A 17,954-nucleotide genomic window follows, 5' to 3' on the forward strand; every position below is an offset into this window, starting at 1 on the left:
CTAAAGACTCATTCTCTCAGGTATTTTCAATTAAAAATAGTCCTACATCTACTTGAACCTTACAAAGCATTATCAATGATTATGGGGTCAAATTCAGGTATATTTTACTTTTTTGATTTGTCACATTTAAGTTTCCATTAGATTAACATGCTAGCTTTTTCTGTCTTTTTGTTCTTGGGTAAGTGAATGATTTATTAGACCCGGTACTCAGTTTATGAGCTTTTCTCATTTCAACGTGAAGAAACTGCAAATATTTATAGAAGATGAACCATACGTATTTGTTCCTGAAAAATGTCAGAATATAGCACTCAAATCAAACACCGAACAGAAGCTCTTCCTTAACACTACATACTGTGCAGATTTAATTTCCATTGACATGTTTCCCTAAACAGTTTTTCCCAATACAGTAATTCCTAACCCGAAAACTACTGAAATCTTCCATTAAGTGTGTTACTCTGAGTTATGTGTTACTCTCAGTTATGTGTATCGAAATAATCATATGGAATGTAAGAAATAACCACACCTTTAAAGAATTTAATTGAATCATGTTACATTAATCTTACACCATGAAGAAAATAGTAATTAAGTTTACGTTTGAAAGGACTTTCCTTTTAGTTTGCTCTTTGAGACTTCAAGGGTGCTTTGTTTAACTCACAATAGAATTCCAAATCTAGGCAACTCGAATGCAAGGAAATAAACCAACAGAGTATACAATCCACAAGGACGGAGACCAGGACCAGTTTTGTTTATCAATACCTCTCCTCTACCTAATATGACCACACTCAAGTACGGGTTGACTCCAATCAGGCAGCAGCATGGGCAGGAGTGCAAACTGCTTGAAGGTAATTTGGCAATACAGTTAAAAAGCCTTAGAATTTTATATAATCTTTGACCAGCAGGTCCACTTCTAGGAATTTATCCTAGAAAAATTAATTCATGTGAGCAAGTACCTGAATTCGAGAATGTTCAAGGGCCACAGCTTTTTAAAAGCAAGAGCTTGCTAACAACCCAACATCCCAGAGAACTTGAGAGTACGTCCGTCATCACAGTCCATACTGAGCCTCCACTACGTACCAACCACTGAACATTCTGTGCACTTCACCCGAATCTTCGATAAATTTCTTCAATATTCACACCCGCCCACAGGGCAATATGCCTGTCCCCTTTTCACATCTTGTTTGGATGAGGAAAGTGAAGCACATGGAGGTTAAGCAACTTGTTTAAGTACACCCCAGAGGGAAAAAGGTCAGGTTTCCATCCAGCTGCCTGCTCCCAGAGCCTCAGCAGTACCTCCAGAACAATGCTGCCAGGGGGGAAAAAAAAAAGACTTCTCAACTCTCCTTATCCCTAACCCGTTCTCTCTGATCATCTTCCGATGGGCCATGTCTTCAAGATGAAAATCACTAAATAGAGTCTCACAGGCACACTTCCGCCAGTTGTACCCCTCACGGATTTTGGTGTTACACACAGCAGGATTTCTGATTATCTTTCAAATCTGAGATTAAAAGTCCCCCTCCCCCCATGGAGTACTGTTCTTCCAATTCTTCTTTCCCCACTTATAAAACACCATGTCAGCAGAATTATACTTCATGGTATGGAAAGATAAACATGAAGTCCTAAATAAAAAATAAATACACAGAATGAATTTCTTTTTCATACCAAATATGGTTCCTTTGGTGATTTTTTTTCCCTTAATTCTAGTGGCCAATTAATGACCTGGCATTAATGGTACTGGCAGACCATCACCTGTGGAAACAAAACAACAGACCAATAAGAAGCACGCCCAGCAATTTGAGGCTTGGGGATGAGGACTGCCTGGGCAAGCACACAAGGCCTGGCCTTCCAGGGGCACCAATTTGGTAGAATGAAGCACAAGAATTCACAGTGTGCCAGGGCCTCTGGGTCAGGAGTTGGGACAAGCAGCACTGGACTCTATGTTGAAATGTGGCACCTCAGAGGTAGTAGAAAAGGTGACGGAGCCTGCAGGTCTGAGCCTGATGAAGCTTCTGATCAAATCTGTTTTATCTTTCGGAGACAAACAGCATAAGCAAAACAAAAATAAAAGGCTAGATGTGTCTAAAATCAAATGAGCAGGCAGTCAAGGTTGTTTTATTATTTTATTATTAGCTGGAAAGACTTCAATATGCAAGTGTATTTCTTCCAAGAAGTGGCCCAATGTGATCTCAAGAGTCCAGGTTAACTCCTTTTCTGGAAACTTCCTTTTCTCAGTTGTTGTATTCCTGAAGAGCCTGGGCCATGAAGAGTTTGCCTAAATTTTGGGCAGTGAACTCCTTGATGTTCTGGCAGTAAGTGTTAATCTGGCCTGTGCATTTGGGAAAGTGAGAAAGAGAGTCACAATGTTCCATAAATTATAATGACCTAAAACACTAGTCAAGCAAGAAAATCAGAATGCAGGATCATCAGAGTTTTGTTTTGTTCTGAATCAAGAGTTTATAAGAATCAATTCCATTTGTCCATATCCTTATAATGAAGAATGTAAGTTCTTTTGAAAATAGGCTATCTTCCACTCCTGGTTGCACGGAGAATGAAGAAAAACAGCAGTTAAGTACATATTAGCTATCAATCAAAAGGTACTGACTATGTTGATCAGACGCACGTTGTACTAAGACAAGTGAGAAAACAGCACTGGCTCTTCTTAGCCAGGCACAAAAGAGATCCAGATACCAAATCACAGAACTGCAAACTAAATGGACCTATCTGACCCAGATATGAAAAAGTACAGTAGTTTTCAGTCTGTGCTCTGGAAATACTAAGGGTTTCTTCCTCTTCTAACCCAAGATAGAGCAGAAGCAGAGAGTCCATGTGAAGAAAGAAATACATCACTGCTCTTTAAGTCTTAGAATTAATGATCTAATCTAATGCAACATTTGTGCAATGTGCTTTGAAAATATAATAAATACAACTCTGCTTGAATTGGACCTTAAGTAAGGAAAACGTGTCCCAGTTTCCCAAATTTAACTTATATGTATTCTAGAAAATCTTAAGGAATTTGGAATTCTCCCCCCACACTGAAAATGTACCAACAGAATTAATAAATTGTGGAAGATCATCTTTTGAGTAGGATTTTTACTCAAATATATCTCACAGGCAACTAGCTGATCGAATCAAACAGTATTTAACAGCATTTACACAGAAATCAGGTTATCATGGCTAAATATTAAGAGCACAATCAAGTCCTAGCAAAGGACACAAGACTCCACCAACCACTGAAAGGCAGTGTTAAATGGTAAGTACATCCACACAAAGTACATCCAGAATTGCATTCATGTTGCTACAACAGAAGTCAAAGTTAAGGGAAATCCTTTTCAATTCAAACACCCACAAACAGACATGGGCTCAGTGCTGGACTGGAACATGAAAAGTAAGCAGCTCGAGTTAAATGATCTTCTGCATTATGAGAAGGTAAACATTTTTTTCTTGGTTTCTATGAAAGATGACTCAAATAAAACCTTTCCACTTTAGAAAGTTTATAATGCCATCTCAAAAAATGCTTAAACAAGGAGTGAAGTGCAGAAAGAAACTTAGAAATAACAAAGACTGACATGTTCATAAGTTTCAGAGAGTATATGTGCTAGATTCAAATTCATCATTCAACCATTTTAAATACACTAGCTTTTATGATGTATTTTTCTGTTGATAGATCTTTCCTTGTCTCCTGCTTCCTAAGGAAGAGAGAAGAGTAGCCATGTTTTGCACCAGCTGACAGTACCTGCAATGAGCAGAGAATCCATCCTGGCTGGCGGCTGGGGTGGCTTGAAGAGCTTGGACAGATCCTCCTCAGGCAGTGGGGGCTCCCCTCGACTCTGGCGCTGCATGTTCTCCTGCTGGCGACGCTGCTGATACTAAAATTCAGAGGAGAAATTATTTGGTTATTTGTCCCTACCTGAGGAGAAAAACAGACCCATTGTCAATTACGCGATCAGCAAAACTCCATTGCTCTGAATTCAAACTTCAGTTTTAAAAATGGTGTAACCCATGGTAACTCCTGCTTCTAAGAAGCTAATGAATATGGCAATAAAGAAAATGCCTTTGTTGGAAACTCAAGTGTCGCTCTGAGAGTCTATAATGATATGCAAAAAGCAAACTGGTTATGTAGGAAACCGGGGGCTTAAAAAATAAAGAAGTTCATAATTGGTGAGTGAAGGGGAGTGATTTTACCATTTATGACAATAGGGTAAATGACGGCGTTACAAGTAACATTTATCTTAACTGTAGTAAGTAAAGGAATCAACGATCACATTGGGGAATTTTTTCAACTTTACCCCTACTGACCAAAACAACAATAATGCTGATGATGTTAATACTGTAACATCATCACTGCTATTATTACAGTAGTAAGCACTTCTACTGATCAGCTGTGCTTTTAGCCCTATAGCTAAGAATGAATATTAGCTTAGATAACGCTTCAGAAACTTTCCAAATGAAGATTCCTGTGATTCTCTGAAGAGAAGGTGAAGATACATCTAAAGGTATGGCTTGACTACAAACTCACAGAGCAAATTATAATCAAGAGGTAACACTTGTGGGTTGCTTACAACAGCAGAGTGAAAATATCCCACACGTAGCCCTTAAAATGTCAGGTAATGAGAAACCAAGGTGGGCGAGTAAAAAGTTTAGGTCGTTGGATTCTTAAAAAGGGGGAGTACCTTCCTTTGCAAAGATTTCTATACTCATTAGGGGATTTGAGAGAAGTCAGACAAATCTAAAAAGGGTTATGAATGGTGGTGGTGGTACAAATAAGCATCATGTGCAAAGTTTTAAGACATATTAGAATTGTAAAAAATATCTGTAAGACTGGTTTCCAGAATCAACGGTCTCACAATTTGATACTCCAGGCTGCAACCTTCACCTACAGGAAGCAGCAGCAGGAGGACAGAATCATGCTTGGTCTTTTCTGCTGTCGTCGTCCCCTACTACCCTTTATAAGTGTTTCACCATCACCATTTTTACTACCCATCATCTTTTCTTTTAAAAGGTATGTACTTTATAGATTTATATGTGTTTTTAAAATTCTAAGTACAATAGAAACACAAAGTACTTAAATTTCACTATATACGAACAACTGATATTAAAAAAAAGTTTGAGTGTAATATTCTCAGAACCCCTTAGTTATACTTGTGCTGAGAATTATACAGTTAACAACACCTAGTTTCAAGTGCATTTTAATGTAAACACAGTAGTCACATACAAACACTTTCACAGATGAACATTCTGGAATCAACTTATCTATGAATCTATAATTCTATAATCTTATAATTATCTATAAGAACTCCTCAGAACAATACAGTCCTAAAAACAATATTCCAGGAACTGTGAGAATCATGTGGCCTTCAAGCAACACTAATAAAGAAAAGGCTAAATGGCCATAGCAGTGTGTATGTGCATGTGAGAATATTCAGGTAGTTCTAGGGTTTTTATCTGTATTATACTATCTATTTCACAGCGGTTGGTCTATTATTTCCTATCAAAATTGCTTGCTCTTAATCACAATTGCTCAGTTTTTCAAATGAACTGAAGATTGCTAACTATGCTGCAATGAGCCACTACCAAACCAATTACAGTTAGTAAAGAAATGAGCTGTGACACTCCAGAATCTCTTCTGCCTCTGATTTTCTCAATAAATGTATCTCTTATTTGCATAACACTGTCATCACAATCTGAGCTTAATACACCAGCATTCTTTAAGACAGGTATTTTAAAGTACAACTTAGAAATAATATGTGAGGAACATACTATATAAAGAATAACCTTTTTTTTTTTTTTTTCAACTTTTTTTTATTTATTTTTAGGACAGAGAGAGAGAGACAGAGCATGAACGGGGGAGGGGCAGAGAGAGAGGGAGACACAGAATCGGAAACAGGCTCCAGGCTCCGAGCCATCAGCCCAGAGCCTGACGCGGGGCTCGAACTCACGGACCGGACCGCGAGATCGTGACCTGGCTGAAGTCGGACGCTTAACCGACTGCGCCACCCAGGCGCCCCAAGAATAACCTTTTTAAATATGATATAGTTACCAGCTAATAGTCAATGCGTTATCAAATATAATTTCGATAGTTTTGAATATAACTCTTAAAGCACCATACTTAGGAATGAATTCCATGTCTGTTGAATTTTTTCATAACACCAACCTGATGTTTCTGCTGCTGCTGTTTACTCGTGTTCCTCATGTATGTGTTATATTTAACTATATCTTGGCTCATTTCATCCACTCTGTCCATCAGCAACTGTAGATTCTTCCCCAAATGATTGCTGAAATGTAAAGTAAATATACTGGCATGTCATACTTTAAAGTTATAGCTCTGCCACTGCTCTAAACACTTCTGAGATATTAAACTGAGCTGCTATTTGCTAAAAGAATGAGAGCACACATACACATAACAAGGGTCCAGGAAAGAATGTGAATCAGATTGTTATTAAACTTTTCATATTGAACTCACACTGTAACCACCAGAGCACCTGAAATAGCTCAGTTTCTTACTGTCAGAGCATACATATATCAGAGTAGAAGCTGTTAAACATATCTAGCAGGATATCTATAATGTTTATTTCCTGAACAACCAAGTTTAACCTAAGCTCAGCACTCCTGCACCTTTTCCCTTAGCACCACCCCCTTCCCAACTGTGTTCCAGAGCATTTAAATCAGGACGCATGGAAAGGAAGAACCATGCAAACACACTAAGACTTCTGGTACAGGATTTCTCTATCCAGCAGGTTCTAAAAGAACAACAGCATTTATTCTGTAAAGCTACATGAGGAAAGGAAGAGGGCTCCTTTCCCCTTGCCCTCCCTAGAATGTGTAGTACAGTCATTCACACTTCTTTTCCTCTCCAGAAATTTCTACTGCAGCTAATTTACCAAAATCATCTTAGAAAATGATGCTCATGATTTGTAAAATGACCACCATATTCATTGATTTCTGCCTGCAACTAACTCCTACCATGGTAAAGCCTACTACTGCATACACGTACTCTAAAAATAACTAGTTAACAAATAGTATTCACTCATTCATTTCAAACAAGTATTTACTAAACATCTATTATGTTCCGACTTCAGTGTTAGCAAATAGAGACAATGATGAATGAGACATTCACGGTCTCTATCTTCACTGAGCCTACAAATGATTAGGTGTGGGGAAGCGGGGAAGGGAAGGTAGAGACACTTTGGACAGTATGGTTGCACTATCCCTCTGAGGAGATGACAGGCTGAAAGCAAACAATCAGAAGGAATCAGCCAAACAAAAGTCTTCCTGGAGAAGACAGCATCAGTGCTGAATGCCTGTGATGCACAAGAACGAGGCCAACAAAAAGAGGAGGTCTCGGCCATGGCTGGAACACAGAGGTCAGACAAGCCCACATGGGAAGTCATCGGCTGCACCACAAAACACTAATGACAGTTAAAGTGAATGAGACCCCTCAACACCAATTAAATGATGCCCTTGAGTTGTTCATGTTTGTGGTATATTTTGCCTTAAATCTTAAAATGACCACTCTGGCTGCTATGCAGAGAACAGACTGGAGGGTACAAACCAGGAGATTAGTTAAAGAGTCTATTGTGGTGTGTTGACAAAGATGTAGAGAAACTGGAACACCCATAGACTGTGGTGGGAAGGTACAGCTGCTATGGGAAACAGTTTGGTGGTTCCTCAAAGAGTTAAAAGTTACCATATGACCCAGCAATTCCACTCATATTTATTCAAGAGAACTAAAAACATAGGCTCACACGAAGACTGTGCACGTATGTTAATAGTTGTATTATTCATAAAAGCCAAAAGGTGGGAAAAAAACCAAATGTCTATCAAAACATGAATGGATAAGTTGTGGTATGTCCATACAATGGAATAGTATTGAGCCATAAAATGAATGAAGTCCAGATACATGCATAAACCTTAAAAACAATATACCATGTAAAAGAACCTAGATACAAAAGGCCTCTCGCTATATGGTTCCATTTATATGAAATGTACAGAATAAAGTAATCCATAGAGACAGAAAATAATGAGTGGCTGCCAGAGCATGGGAAAAGGAGGGGTGACATGACTGCTTAATGGATACTATTTGGGGTGATGAAAATGATTTGGAATTAGTAGCAAATGTTTGCACAACATGGCGAATATAGCAAAAGCCATGATATATTGAATTCTTTTTACCAAGTTTTGGCTCTTTCCTAAATGAAAGAACACAGAACTGGTGTGTGTGTGTGTGTGTGTGTGTGTGTGTGTGTGTGTGTGTTGTATGTGTGTAAATAAATTTACCTTCTAATCTCAGGTCTGGAACTACCTACATAACCTTAGCCCAGTTGACCTAATGACGCTTTTTCAAAACATTCAAATGTTTCGCTTTTTTGCAAAAGTGTTTTTATCAAATTAAATTTTATTTCATATTTATCTTAGCCCATTTTAATTTCGTGAATCATTTTTAACTTTAAAATATTTCTTATTCTTTGGAAACAAGATAAGTATTTGTTTCTGTTTTCTTCTAATTACTTAACAGCTTGATTCTAAGTCACCTCTAATTAAATGTCTAGGCCAATGGTCAAGGTGAGTAATTAATTCATTTTTTCCTCCGAGTACTTAGTCCACATCCACTGATTATACAGTCACACTGTGTTCCAAATACAGTCAAGATTAAAATTTAACAATACTCTGTCATCTAAATGTACTCTTTCAATACACACTATTGAGTACATACATATTTTGCCAGTCACCCTGTCAGATGCTGTGTATTGAACTGTAAAAGACATTGTTGCTCTCCACCCATCCCAGTGAGAAGACAGGAATGTAAACAGATAAACACAACACAGGGATGTAACAGAAGCATACAAGATAGTCTGGTAGGAGGAGATGAGACTTTCCAGATAATGTGACAATTGAATTTTGAATTTTGAATTTTTGAAGAGGAGTTGGAGACAAGGAAGGCAGGAAGGGACATTGAAGATACTGGGCACAGGCAACATGTTCAGACACTCTGGCATGAAAAGCATGATGCCTTTGAAGAACTGCACTGAGGGCAAGATTGGGAAAAGAGAGCAGTGAAACTAAGAGGCAGACAAGGGTCACAGCACAGTCTTGGAAGCAAGGACTGTATGTTTGGATTCTATTCTAAGGCCAATGGGGAACCAGCCAGAAAGTTAAGCAAAGGAGTAATACGAGAGTACAATTTGCATTTAGCAAGATTACTACAATGAAAGAGGAATAGGAAGTTTTGCAGGAAGTTTTGCAGGAAGTTAAGAGACTGTGAAAGTAATCAGGAATAGAAATAATGAGGCCCTGGCCTAAGGTAGCAAAAGACGCAGAAATAAAATGAAATCACCCCAGGAGTGCACAAAGGGGAAGACAGACCCTGAAGAACACTGAAATTAAGGGATGAGCAAAGAGGGTTCACTGTGGAGAATGAGAAGTAACCTAGAACAGTTGTAGTTTCAGAGGCTCCAAAGTTTATTTCAGGAAGAAGGGGGGACATCAACATACAAAAGACTTAAGTGTCCACAATCTCCAGTAATACAGTGATGAAGTCCTCTGTGACTTCAGTGAGAGCTCTGACAACAAAGAACAGATGGAACACTAAGTATGACTATAGAAACAAGTGAGTATGAAGCAACAGGTGAAAGGAAATGGATAATAGTGGTATGACGTCAAAAAGCATTCTTTTTGTAATTTTGTTTCTTAAGATAATGGAGACTTAGGGGCGCCTGGGTGGCTCAGTCGGTTAAGCGTCCAACTTCGGCTCAGGTCATGATCTCACAGTTTGTGGGTTCCAGCCCGGAGTTGGGCTCTGTGCTGACAGCTCAGAGACTGGAGCCTGCTTCAGATTCTGCGTCTCCCTCTCTGTCTGTCCCTGCCCCGCTCATACTCTCTGTCTTTCAAAAATGAATAAATGTTAAAAAAAAAAAATTTTTTTTTTAATTAAAAAAAAATGATGATGGAGACTTAAACAAGTTTAAACGTCCTTTTTAGGAGATGTATATTCAAATATTTAGGGGTTAAAAGTCATGCCAGCAATTCTTTATTTAAAAAAATTTTTTTAATGTTTATTTATTATTTTTGAGAGAGACAGAGTGTGAGCAGGGGAGGGGCAGAGAGAGAGAGGGAGACACAGAATCTGAAGCAGACTCCAGGCTCTGAGCTGTGAGCACAGAGCCCGATGTGGGGCTCAAACCCACAAGCTGTGAGATCATGGCCTGAGCCAAAGTCCGAGGCTCAGCTGACTGAGCCACCCAGGTGTCCTGCCAGCAATTCTTTCAAATGGTTCAGGAAAACAAAAAAACAAACAACAAACAACAAGCCATGCATTTATGTACATAGATAAAAAGAGAGCAGGTGCAAATGTGGGAGGATATACCACTGGTAAATCCAGGTGAAAAGTTTATGTGTGTTCATCAGATTTAACTCTTTCCATTTTTCTGAGGACTTGAACATCGTCAATTTTTTTTTTTTTTAATGGGAAAAACAAGTCAATAAATAAATAAATAACAGAAAACAACACACAGAGCAACTGAAGAATGGAGTCAGACCCCCAGAAGGCAGGAGGGACAGGGATGGGACAGCCCTCAGGAAGAGGGCACTGACCCTTCCATTTTCACCAATGAAAGAACTGAGGCCCAAAGAGCTAGAACAAATACAAGAAATGCTACAATCAACTATGCAAATAGTTGTTTAAAAAAAAAAAAAGTCATTTATACGCTAAGTGCAAAAGGAATTCAGAGAAGAGAAAGATCACCACAAACCCTATTAACTGGGTGATGGCGGGAAGGGTAATGACACTGGAGAAAACCATAAGGGAGAGTTATTGCCATATGAAGAGAGATCTATTATTTGTTCCCACACCTTGAATCTTGAAGAATGACTACAATGATTTGAGCAATTCTACTGGAATAGACTCGCCCTCTCTACCCCAAAAGGTCTTTAATATAAAGCACTAATGTTACGTATTGTTAAGTATATGTAATTCGTGAAAGAACACAAGCACAGATCTGTGGCCTCTAAACATTTCATATCATTTATATTACTACAATGTTCTTCAGAAATATATCCAATAAGAAATACTAAAAAATCTGCACAACAGGTCTTGAAGGGCAAAAGGAATTAAAATAATATCTAACTATTTCACAGATAACATTCACAGGAAATCAGGTCCATTACCAAGAGCAACTGTACAGGGATTTCTTCAGTACCAGTTCAACTAGAATACTGAACCAGGGAGGTATTATTAGGAAATTCAATAATATAGCCTTTTCTTTTATTGTCAAGGTAAACAAAGAACTGAAAACAGCTCACTTAAACAGATGTGAACCAACACATGCAGAGGTGTGCTGTAGTCTACTCTGGCTGTAGTATCAATTTATCTTTATCCTTAATGTATAATGCCCACCTTAGTTTACTTTTTTAAAGAGGAAATAACATAATTACCTTTTCAAGAGTGAAAAGCTGAAGGCTTGTGTAACACATTTTTAAAAATTAATGAAGGCTGTTATGAAGCAGCCATTACCAGAACTTCCATCCAATAAAATTAAAATTAAAAATCAGAATTGTTTTAAATGAAAGGAAATGCAGTATGTTTTATTCACAGCCTAGAACCAATTTATCAGGTAAACCAAAGAAGTGGTATCCACATATGGGTTGTGAAAAGCAAGACCACGCAAAATGTCTGAGGAGCTGCTAGAGCATGATTTCTGATGTGGTTTCTTAGAAAAAATTTCATGGCGACTGACTTGATTATCATCAGCATGCTATTAATGTTAGAAATTAAAATCTGAGGGGCGCCTCGGTGGCTCAGTCGGTTAAGCGTCCGACTTCAGCTCAGGTCATGATCCCGTGGTTCATGATGTCGAGCCCCGCATCAGGCTCTGTGCTAATAGCTAGGAACCTGGAGCCTGCTTTGGATTCTGAGTCTCCTTCTCTGTCTGACCCTCCCCTGCTCATGCTCTGTTTCTCTCTGTCTCAAATATAAATAAAAACATTAAAAAAAAAAAAAAAGAAAAGAAATTAAAATTTGAGATGTACAAAGGTTATAGTTCAGTCTGTTAAAATAGTATTATCAGTTTGGGTGAATATAACAGTCCATTAGAACAGGTACTGCTCAGGGTTGCTTCATTTTTTTCCCTTCCAACAGGAACACAAATTTACCTTTTAAATAATTTCACATTTAAAGAAAAGGACCTCTCTATTTCACATAAAATACAGAAGATAAAACTATAATAAAATATTTGTCTAGAACTTAGTTGCTATGGCAAACTGGGAGCATTTTCTTGGCTATTATAAATGCTGTTCTGGATAAATAAGCATTACAGACCAACTCAGCGGTAATGTTAAAGCACAAAAGGGCTATATTTGTTTTGTATGCTCAATAAGCTTGAGAAAGGGTGAAGGCATAAATTATACGAGCAAACGCTTTCACATAATAAATTTAAAATTATTGTGTAACTACATATATACTTAATGTATCAAATTGTAACCTTGCATGCTAAAGAATGTTCTTGGCGCAATGCTTTAAATACAGGTGTGCTGAATGTGTTTGTAAAAGTAATAAAGAAAAGTATGACCTTCTAAAAGAGACAAATTAAAGGACTATTATGAATATATGTTTGCAGTCCACAGTAACTCTTTAGTGCCAAATTAGCCTTGTAAGCTGGCTATACACTCCGTTTACCACGCAGTTTCCATCTCCTTCCTCTGTACAGGCTTTCTAGTGGCCTCTATGATGGATTCATCCAATAGAAGTGGCCGTTCAACCACAGTCCTATCCATTCCAGAGCATGGAGAATACTGGGCTCTCTGGTCCTCCTGGGTTTATCCCACTCGTCTTATAACAAAGAAGTACAAGGTCTGTATGTTCTTTTGTGCAAGCTTCTACTGGAGGTTACAGAAATATGACAAATAACTGAGCTTCGGTTCCAAACTGTGTGCTTAAGAAAACACACTTCGTGGTCATTCAACAAATACATACTGATTGAGTACCTACTCGGCCTATTTAATTTCTACAGGTCTGCTGCTAGCACCCTCCCATCACAAAACAATCACCAACATCAAGCTTAAAGGGCATTTAAGAGGAGCTACATAGACGATTCCGCTTATATTTCTGTTAAGAGCAATAAATGACAGGAAAAGAAACATTAATTCCATAAAGGAAATAATGTGTTTGGAACACCTCAGTGAGTACTTTACCAACACAATAAATACCTAGCAACTAGATAGCTAAAGGAGTCACAATGGAGGAGATGATGTCACCACTGTCTAAGACAGCAAAAGCCAGGGTCATGTTTGGAAAATTCTAATTTTAGTTGAAAATCCACACTGGAAATTCACTACTAATACAGTCTGTATCTGAACAAGGGCAAGTGCCACCAGTAAAACAAATAAGCATTTTTGTTTTTCTCCTGAGTATTATTAAATATCCAGACATAATACCATAAGCCTCTAAGGACAGTGTACAATAAATAAAGCTAAGCCCCAAAAGAAACAAACAGACAAACAAACTCCTCTCCCATGGGCATTTACCATATCAAAGCAAAAATGATACAGCAAAGGCATCAGAGCATTCTTATAATAGGAATTATTAGTATTCAAACATTTTCATTTGATCAGTTTGGCCTTTTTCCTGGGATCTTAGCAGGGCTGGATAAATACTACATGTTGTTATGTCTTAAGAAACCTCAAAGTGTGCTTGGGTAATTTTTTTCTTGATTCATGGATTTAATTCTGAGTGAAAGAATCTCTTGCAGAAAGTGATAAAAAGGGACTTTTCATGAGACAGGGCCACTTACCTGCTAGCAAGACTGAGCAATTCATGTTTATCTGCTACAGCTGACTTCTTCTCAAGCTCCCACATTAGGACGTTGATCAGATGTGAATTTTTAATTACAATCGGCACTTCTTCAAACATGTGCTCAAAGGTGATATTTCCCTTTTTCAATCTGTGAAGCATGTTAAAAATACTTTAATCTGGTGGTCAGAAGTAAGTGTTAAATTGACTATTTCATACATTTTCCCTAATTACAGGCCCTCTCCAGGATCTCTGTTTCATTAGCACTCTTTTAAAAAAGGAGAGAAACGAGTTTCACAGAGTCCAGCATAAGTCGAATGATTTGAATAACACTGAAAACGATCCAAGTTTGAGTTATAAAGCTCAGAAAACAAGATTCATGGCAAAATAAACTATTCTTTCTCCGTAATCAAGTATCTTCAAAATTTCATTGATACTAAAATGTAAATGCCATGGGAAGTAAAGCTATATAATCTATATCTAAAACAATTCCCTAGAAAAGGGAAATACTCTAGTTGCTGGAAAGTTCATTTTAAAAGCCGACTGAACAACTAAATTCACCACTAGCAGAACACTCACAGGACATCCTATATACAATGGTTCAGAACACAGCAAAAATGCCATTTCTCATAATTTAGTTATAACCACCACTCCCAGGAATTGTTCATGAGTTAGCTTTGAACATTTTTTCCCTTAATTTCTTTAGAGGCTATTAGGAAACCAGCAAAAAAAACCTACCTGTGCTAAATGAAGTTAAAGCTACTTACTTTAATAAGAAATCAAAATTCCCATAATTAATAGGAAATGAAAGAATTCTGAATTTTTTTAATTTTAATGTAAATATTCCAATGCCATTATGTAAGATCATAAAACAGCTGTACTAATTAATTCTGTTCATACCATCAACCATAAAATTTCCAAAAACCCACATTCCTTATGGATACCTTAAACTGTTTGTATCTTCCCCACCCCCAACCCCCAGCCCCACAAAACAGGAGTTCAGAAAGTAAGACCTACATCTCACAGTCCGCCTGACACAGAGCTCATACTCTGACAGCCGCCGGTCACTCATCTAACCTCCCTTTATTAATCATTTATTTCCTCAAATCCAGTAGCTAATTAATTCCCACTCCAAATGAATTCACCCATAGTGAGAACAGACGAGACATTCCATACAGAACAGTTTAAACATGGAAAGGGAGAGATCAAGTGGCACTCGGCCATGCAAAAGACGTCTACCGTCCACACGGCAGAAGCATTACCACGCCACCACCACCATGGATTCAATAAATGTGGCAAACTAAAACCTTAAAAGAAAAAACAGCCAATGCTTTACCATATGCCTCACAGGCCCCCAAACACTTACGCTTCAGGAGAAAAATCCTTCTCTTTACAAACTTCCATCAGTTTAGGAGTCAGTCGGTATGCTTTCAGCGAGAGAGACCCTTGGGCAGTTTTTATGGGATCTCAAATAAGGAAAAGAGAAAGAAATTTACTAGAAATTTTGTTACTACCAGTGCTGGAATGACACTGGTTCTAGGCACACTGTCACTTATCATACAATCTTTGCAAAATGAAGATCAAAATAAATGATCAGAACGCAACATGAAGCAGATTGGAACCAGCAAATAGTTAAGTGAAAATGTAGGAACCCTATCGTCCTACTTGTAATTGGTAGAGGAACTTCCTCCCTGAAGTAAAAATAAAGGATTCAAAATGAAGCGATTCTCATATCTATTCCTCAGCTTGAACAAATATTCTTGATGAAAAGTTGAACTTTTCAAGAAGAATACTTGAACAAGTATTCTTGATGAAAACATCTCATATGTTCTATACCTTACATTCATCCCGTATGACAAGAAAAATACTAATGAATATTAAATATGAAAATACACTGCATGCACTTGTGCAGTTCGGTCGACTAATTTAAATGAATAACCCCGCAAACGAAATGTATCCATCCTAAGAATCACTGCCCAAGTTTAGTAAAACAGATCCTAAAAACAAAACAACAAGAAAGTGCTATCACAAAAGTGTCTTTTTAGTTTCAGAGAAACTAATTTTGTCAAAAACTAGCTGCTTAAATACTCCCTGAGTAAGGGAGCTTAGCACTTGCTGCATGATAACGGCTCCGGCACGCCAATATTCGCCTAAAACCTGTGTTAACATTCATGTTGTCTGAAACTTAACACAGTGAAACTTTTAGCAATAGGTGATAAAATGAAAACCAAAATAGATTGAAACAAGTGGAAAATTCATCAAGGTCTGATGATGCAATGTTTCCAGCCAATATAAGTACACTTTAACAACTTGTTCTTTACTGTAATCCAATTGTTAACATACTGAAACAATTTTGGGGCAGCTCATAAGATTGATCGTATTCATTAGTATTTTTTCTGACAGATACTCAGGACGTTACATTTACTTCTCAGCTGGAAACTATATGCAAGTCTGCCAGATATGGCAAACTGTGAGTGTTTGGGGAGGGGGAAGGCTATAAAGCTGTTAAATTGCCTACAGTTCTGATACAGCACAGAACATCTGGTCTGGAGAGCTTGAGGAAACACCATTAAATAGGCCGAAAAGAAAAAAATCTTTGTGCTAAGAAACAGTCCAGGTTTTGTACGCTGCTGTCAGAGGTATAAAAAAAAACTTGGCACACTGTGTTAGGATTGGTCAGTCACGTACAGAGCCAGACACTCTAGCAATTGGGGTTTGTTAGACATCTGGTCGAGTTCCACCAGCCCCTTCAAATGAGGGAGGGGAGACGGAGGAATAAAAATGAAGCAGCTACTCCAGCATTCCAAAATGTACACATCAGGGCTCTGATAGCAAGAAAAATAAACAGAGAGAAGGAAACCCTGTCTAGACTTAGCTGCTGCTGAGGCTGCTGCAGAAACAGGGTTGGTATTTACTTGAGAAGGCCTGCCAGGCTGCTCTTAGAGGCAAAAAGACAGAAAGCAAAAATAGTAGTAATAACATTAAGGGAAGAAAAGAATAATAAAGGAAACTCCTACTAACCGTAAATGAGAACGACAGATTCCTCAATGGCATGCTGGTAACTGAACTGAGAATCCAGGAGTGCTCGGGTGACGAACGAGCCATAGTATGTGGACTGATACCAGCCCACGTGGAGATGATCGATGTTGACATGGCGAAGGCTGCGCATCATTTCCATCTGATATTGGACTAGACGATACAGAGAGGAGGGGGTAAAAGAAAATCTATTTAATGACGCCACAAATACTAAAAACAAGCCTTTTTGGAAATGAGTTGTTACACAACAACTTATTAGCTACAGGGAACAGGTTTCCAGATTTAAAATTCATTCAGTTCACATATAAAGAAAATGAATTTAAGCTTTCAAATCATTTCAAATCCCCGAAGCTTTCTTTTTTTCATTGATGAAATAACATGTTGTAGAAAAGTTACTAAAAACACAATAATAATGCCTTGTTATAAAAATGAAATTCTTTATTAAATGTGGTTTCCACTCCCTTCTCAAAACTCTTAAAAATAGTCAATGTTTAAGAAAACAATTTGTGTATTTGCTATACTGGTTGGTTTTAAGAAATTTCATTTGAATTAGTAAGTGAGAATAGTTATCAATGTCTTCTTCAACACAGATTTTAGAACTGAGAAGTTAAGATCATCAGGAAAATGAATGGGGAAACAATTAACTACCACATTATTTAAATACGAACAGAATACAAGCTGTAGCTGATTTAAAATATAAGAATTCATTTTTGCCTTCATTTGGTGCCCCCTGCTGCATATGCTAAATTTTAAAAAGAACTCTTTTCTTGTGTGTTCTTTTGTGTTAACTAATAGATATTAATTTTTCATTAGCGTTATAAGTTAATCACCATGTGCAGAATGAAAAGGTTGAAAGACTTTTACTCCCTTCAAATTAATAACTATAATGTGCATTATTAACTTAAAGCAGTATTATTAGAAAAATAGGTGCAAACTGAGAATATAATAAATAAAAGATTAAAACCTTTAAAAGCAATATAGCCCAAAAATGAGTAGCAAATGGGTAATACAGGAGAAAATTTTATAGTCAACCTACTATCCAGGTTATTTCTATTAAAATGAATGCACAACTATGTGGAATAAATATATTTGCTTAACTCAGAATCTAATCATTTCATTTTTATTTTTTATTTTATTTTTT

General features: G+C 37.5%; 1 protein-coding gene across 1 annotated transcript in view; it reads right to left on the minus strand.

The window, feature by feature from the left end:
• Positions 1-2,103: 2,103 nt before the first annotated feature.
• The window catches only part of EIF3H (eukaryotic translation initiation factor 3 subunit H), a 99,635-nt gene continuing 83,784 nt past the window's right edge, over positions 2,104-17,954 (minus strand). Inside the window, exons 3-8 of the mRNA XM_058698884.1 lie at positions 16,799-16,966; positions 15,144-15,243; positions 13,779-13,928; positions 6,149-6,269; positions 3,731-3,863; positions 2,104-2,323 (exon numbers count right to left, since the gene is read on the minus strand). Of these exons, the coding sequence (XP_058554867.1) occupies positions 2,226-2,323; positions 3,731-3,863; positions 6,149-6,269; positions 13,779-13,928; positions 15,144-15,243; positions 16,799-16,966 (770 nt within the window). The 3' untranslated portion in view covers positions 2,104-2,225. The remainder of the gene's footprint in view (positions 2,324-3,730; positions 3,864-6,148; positions 6,270-13,778; positions 13,929-15,143; positions 15,244-16,798; positions 16,967-17,954) is intronic.

Source organism: Neofelis nebulosa, chromosome 14 (assembly GCF_028018385.1).
Source record: "Neofelis nebulosa isolate mNeoNeb1 chromosome 14, mNeoNeb1.pri, whole genome shotgun sequence".
Taxonomy (NCBI): Eukaryota; Metazoa; Chordata; class Mammalia; order Carnivora; family Felidae; genus Neofelis; species Neofelis nebulosa.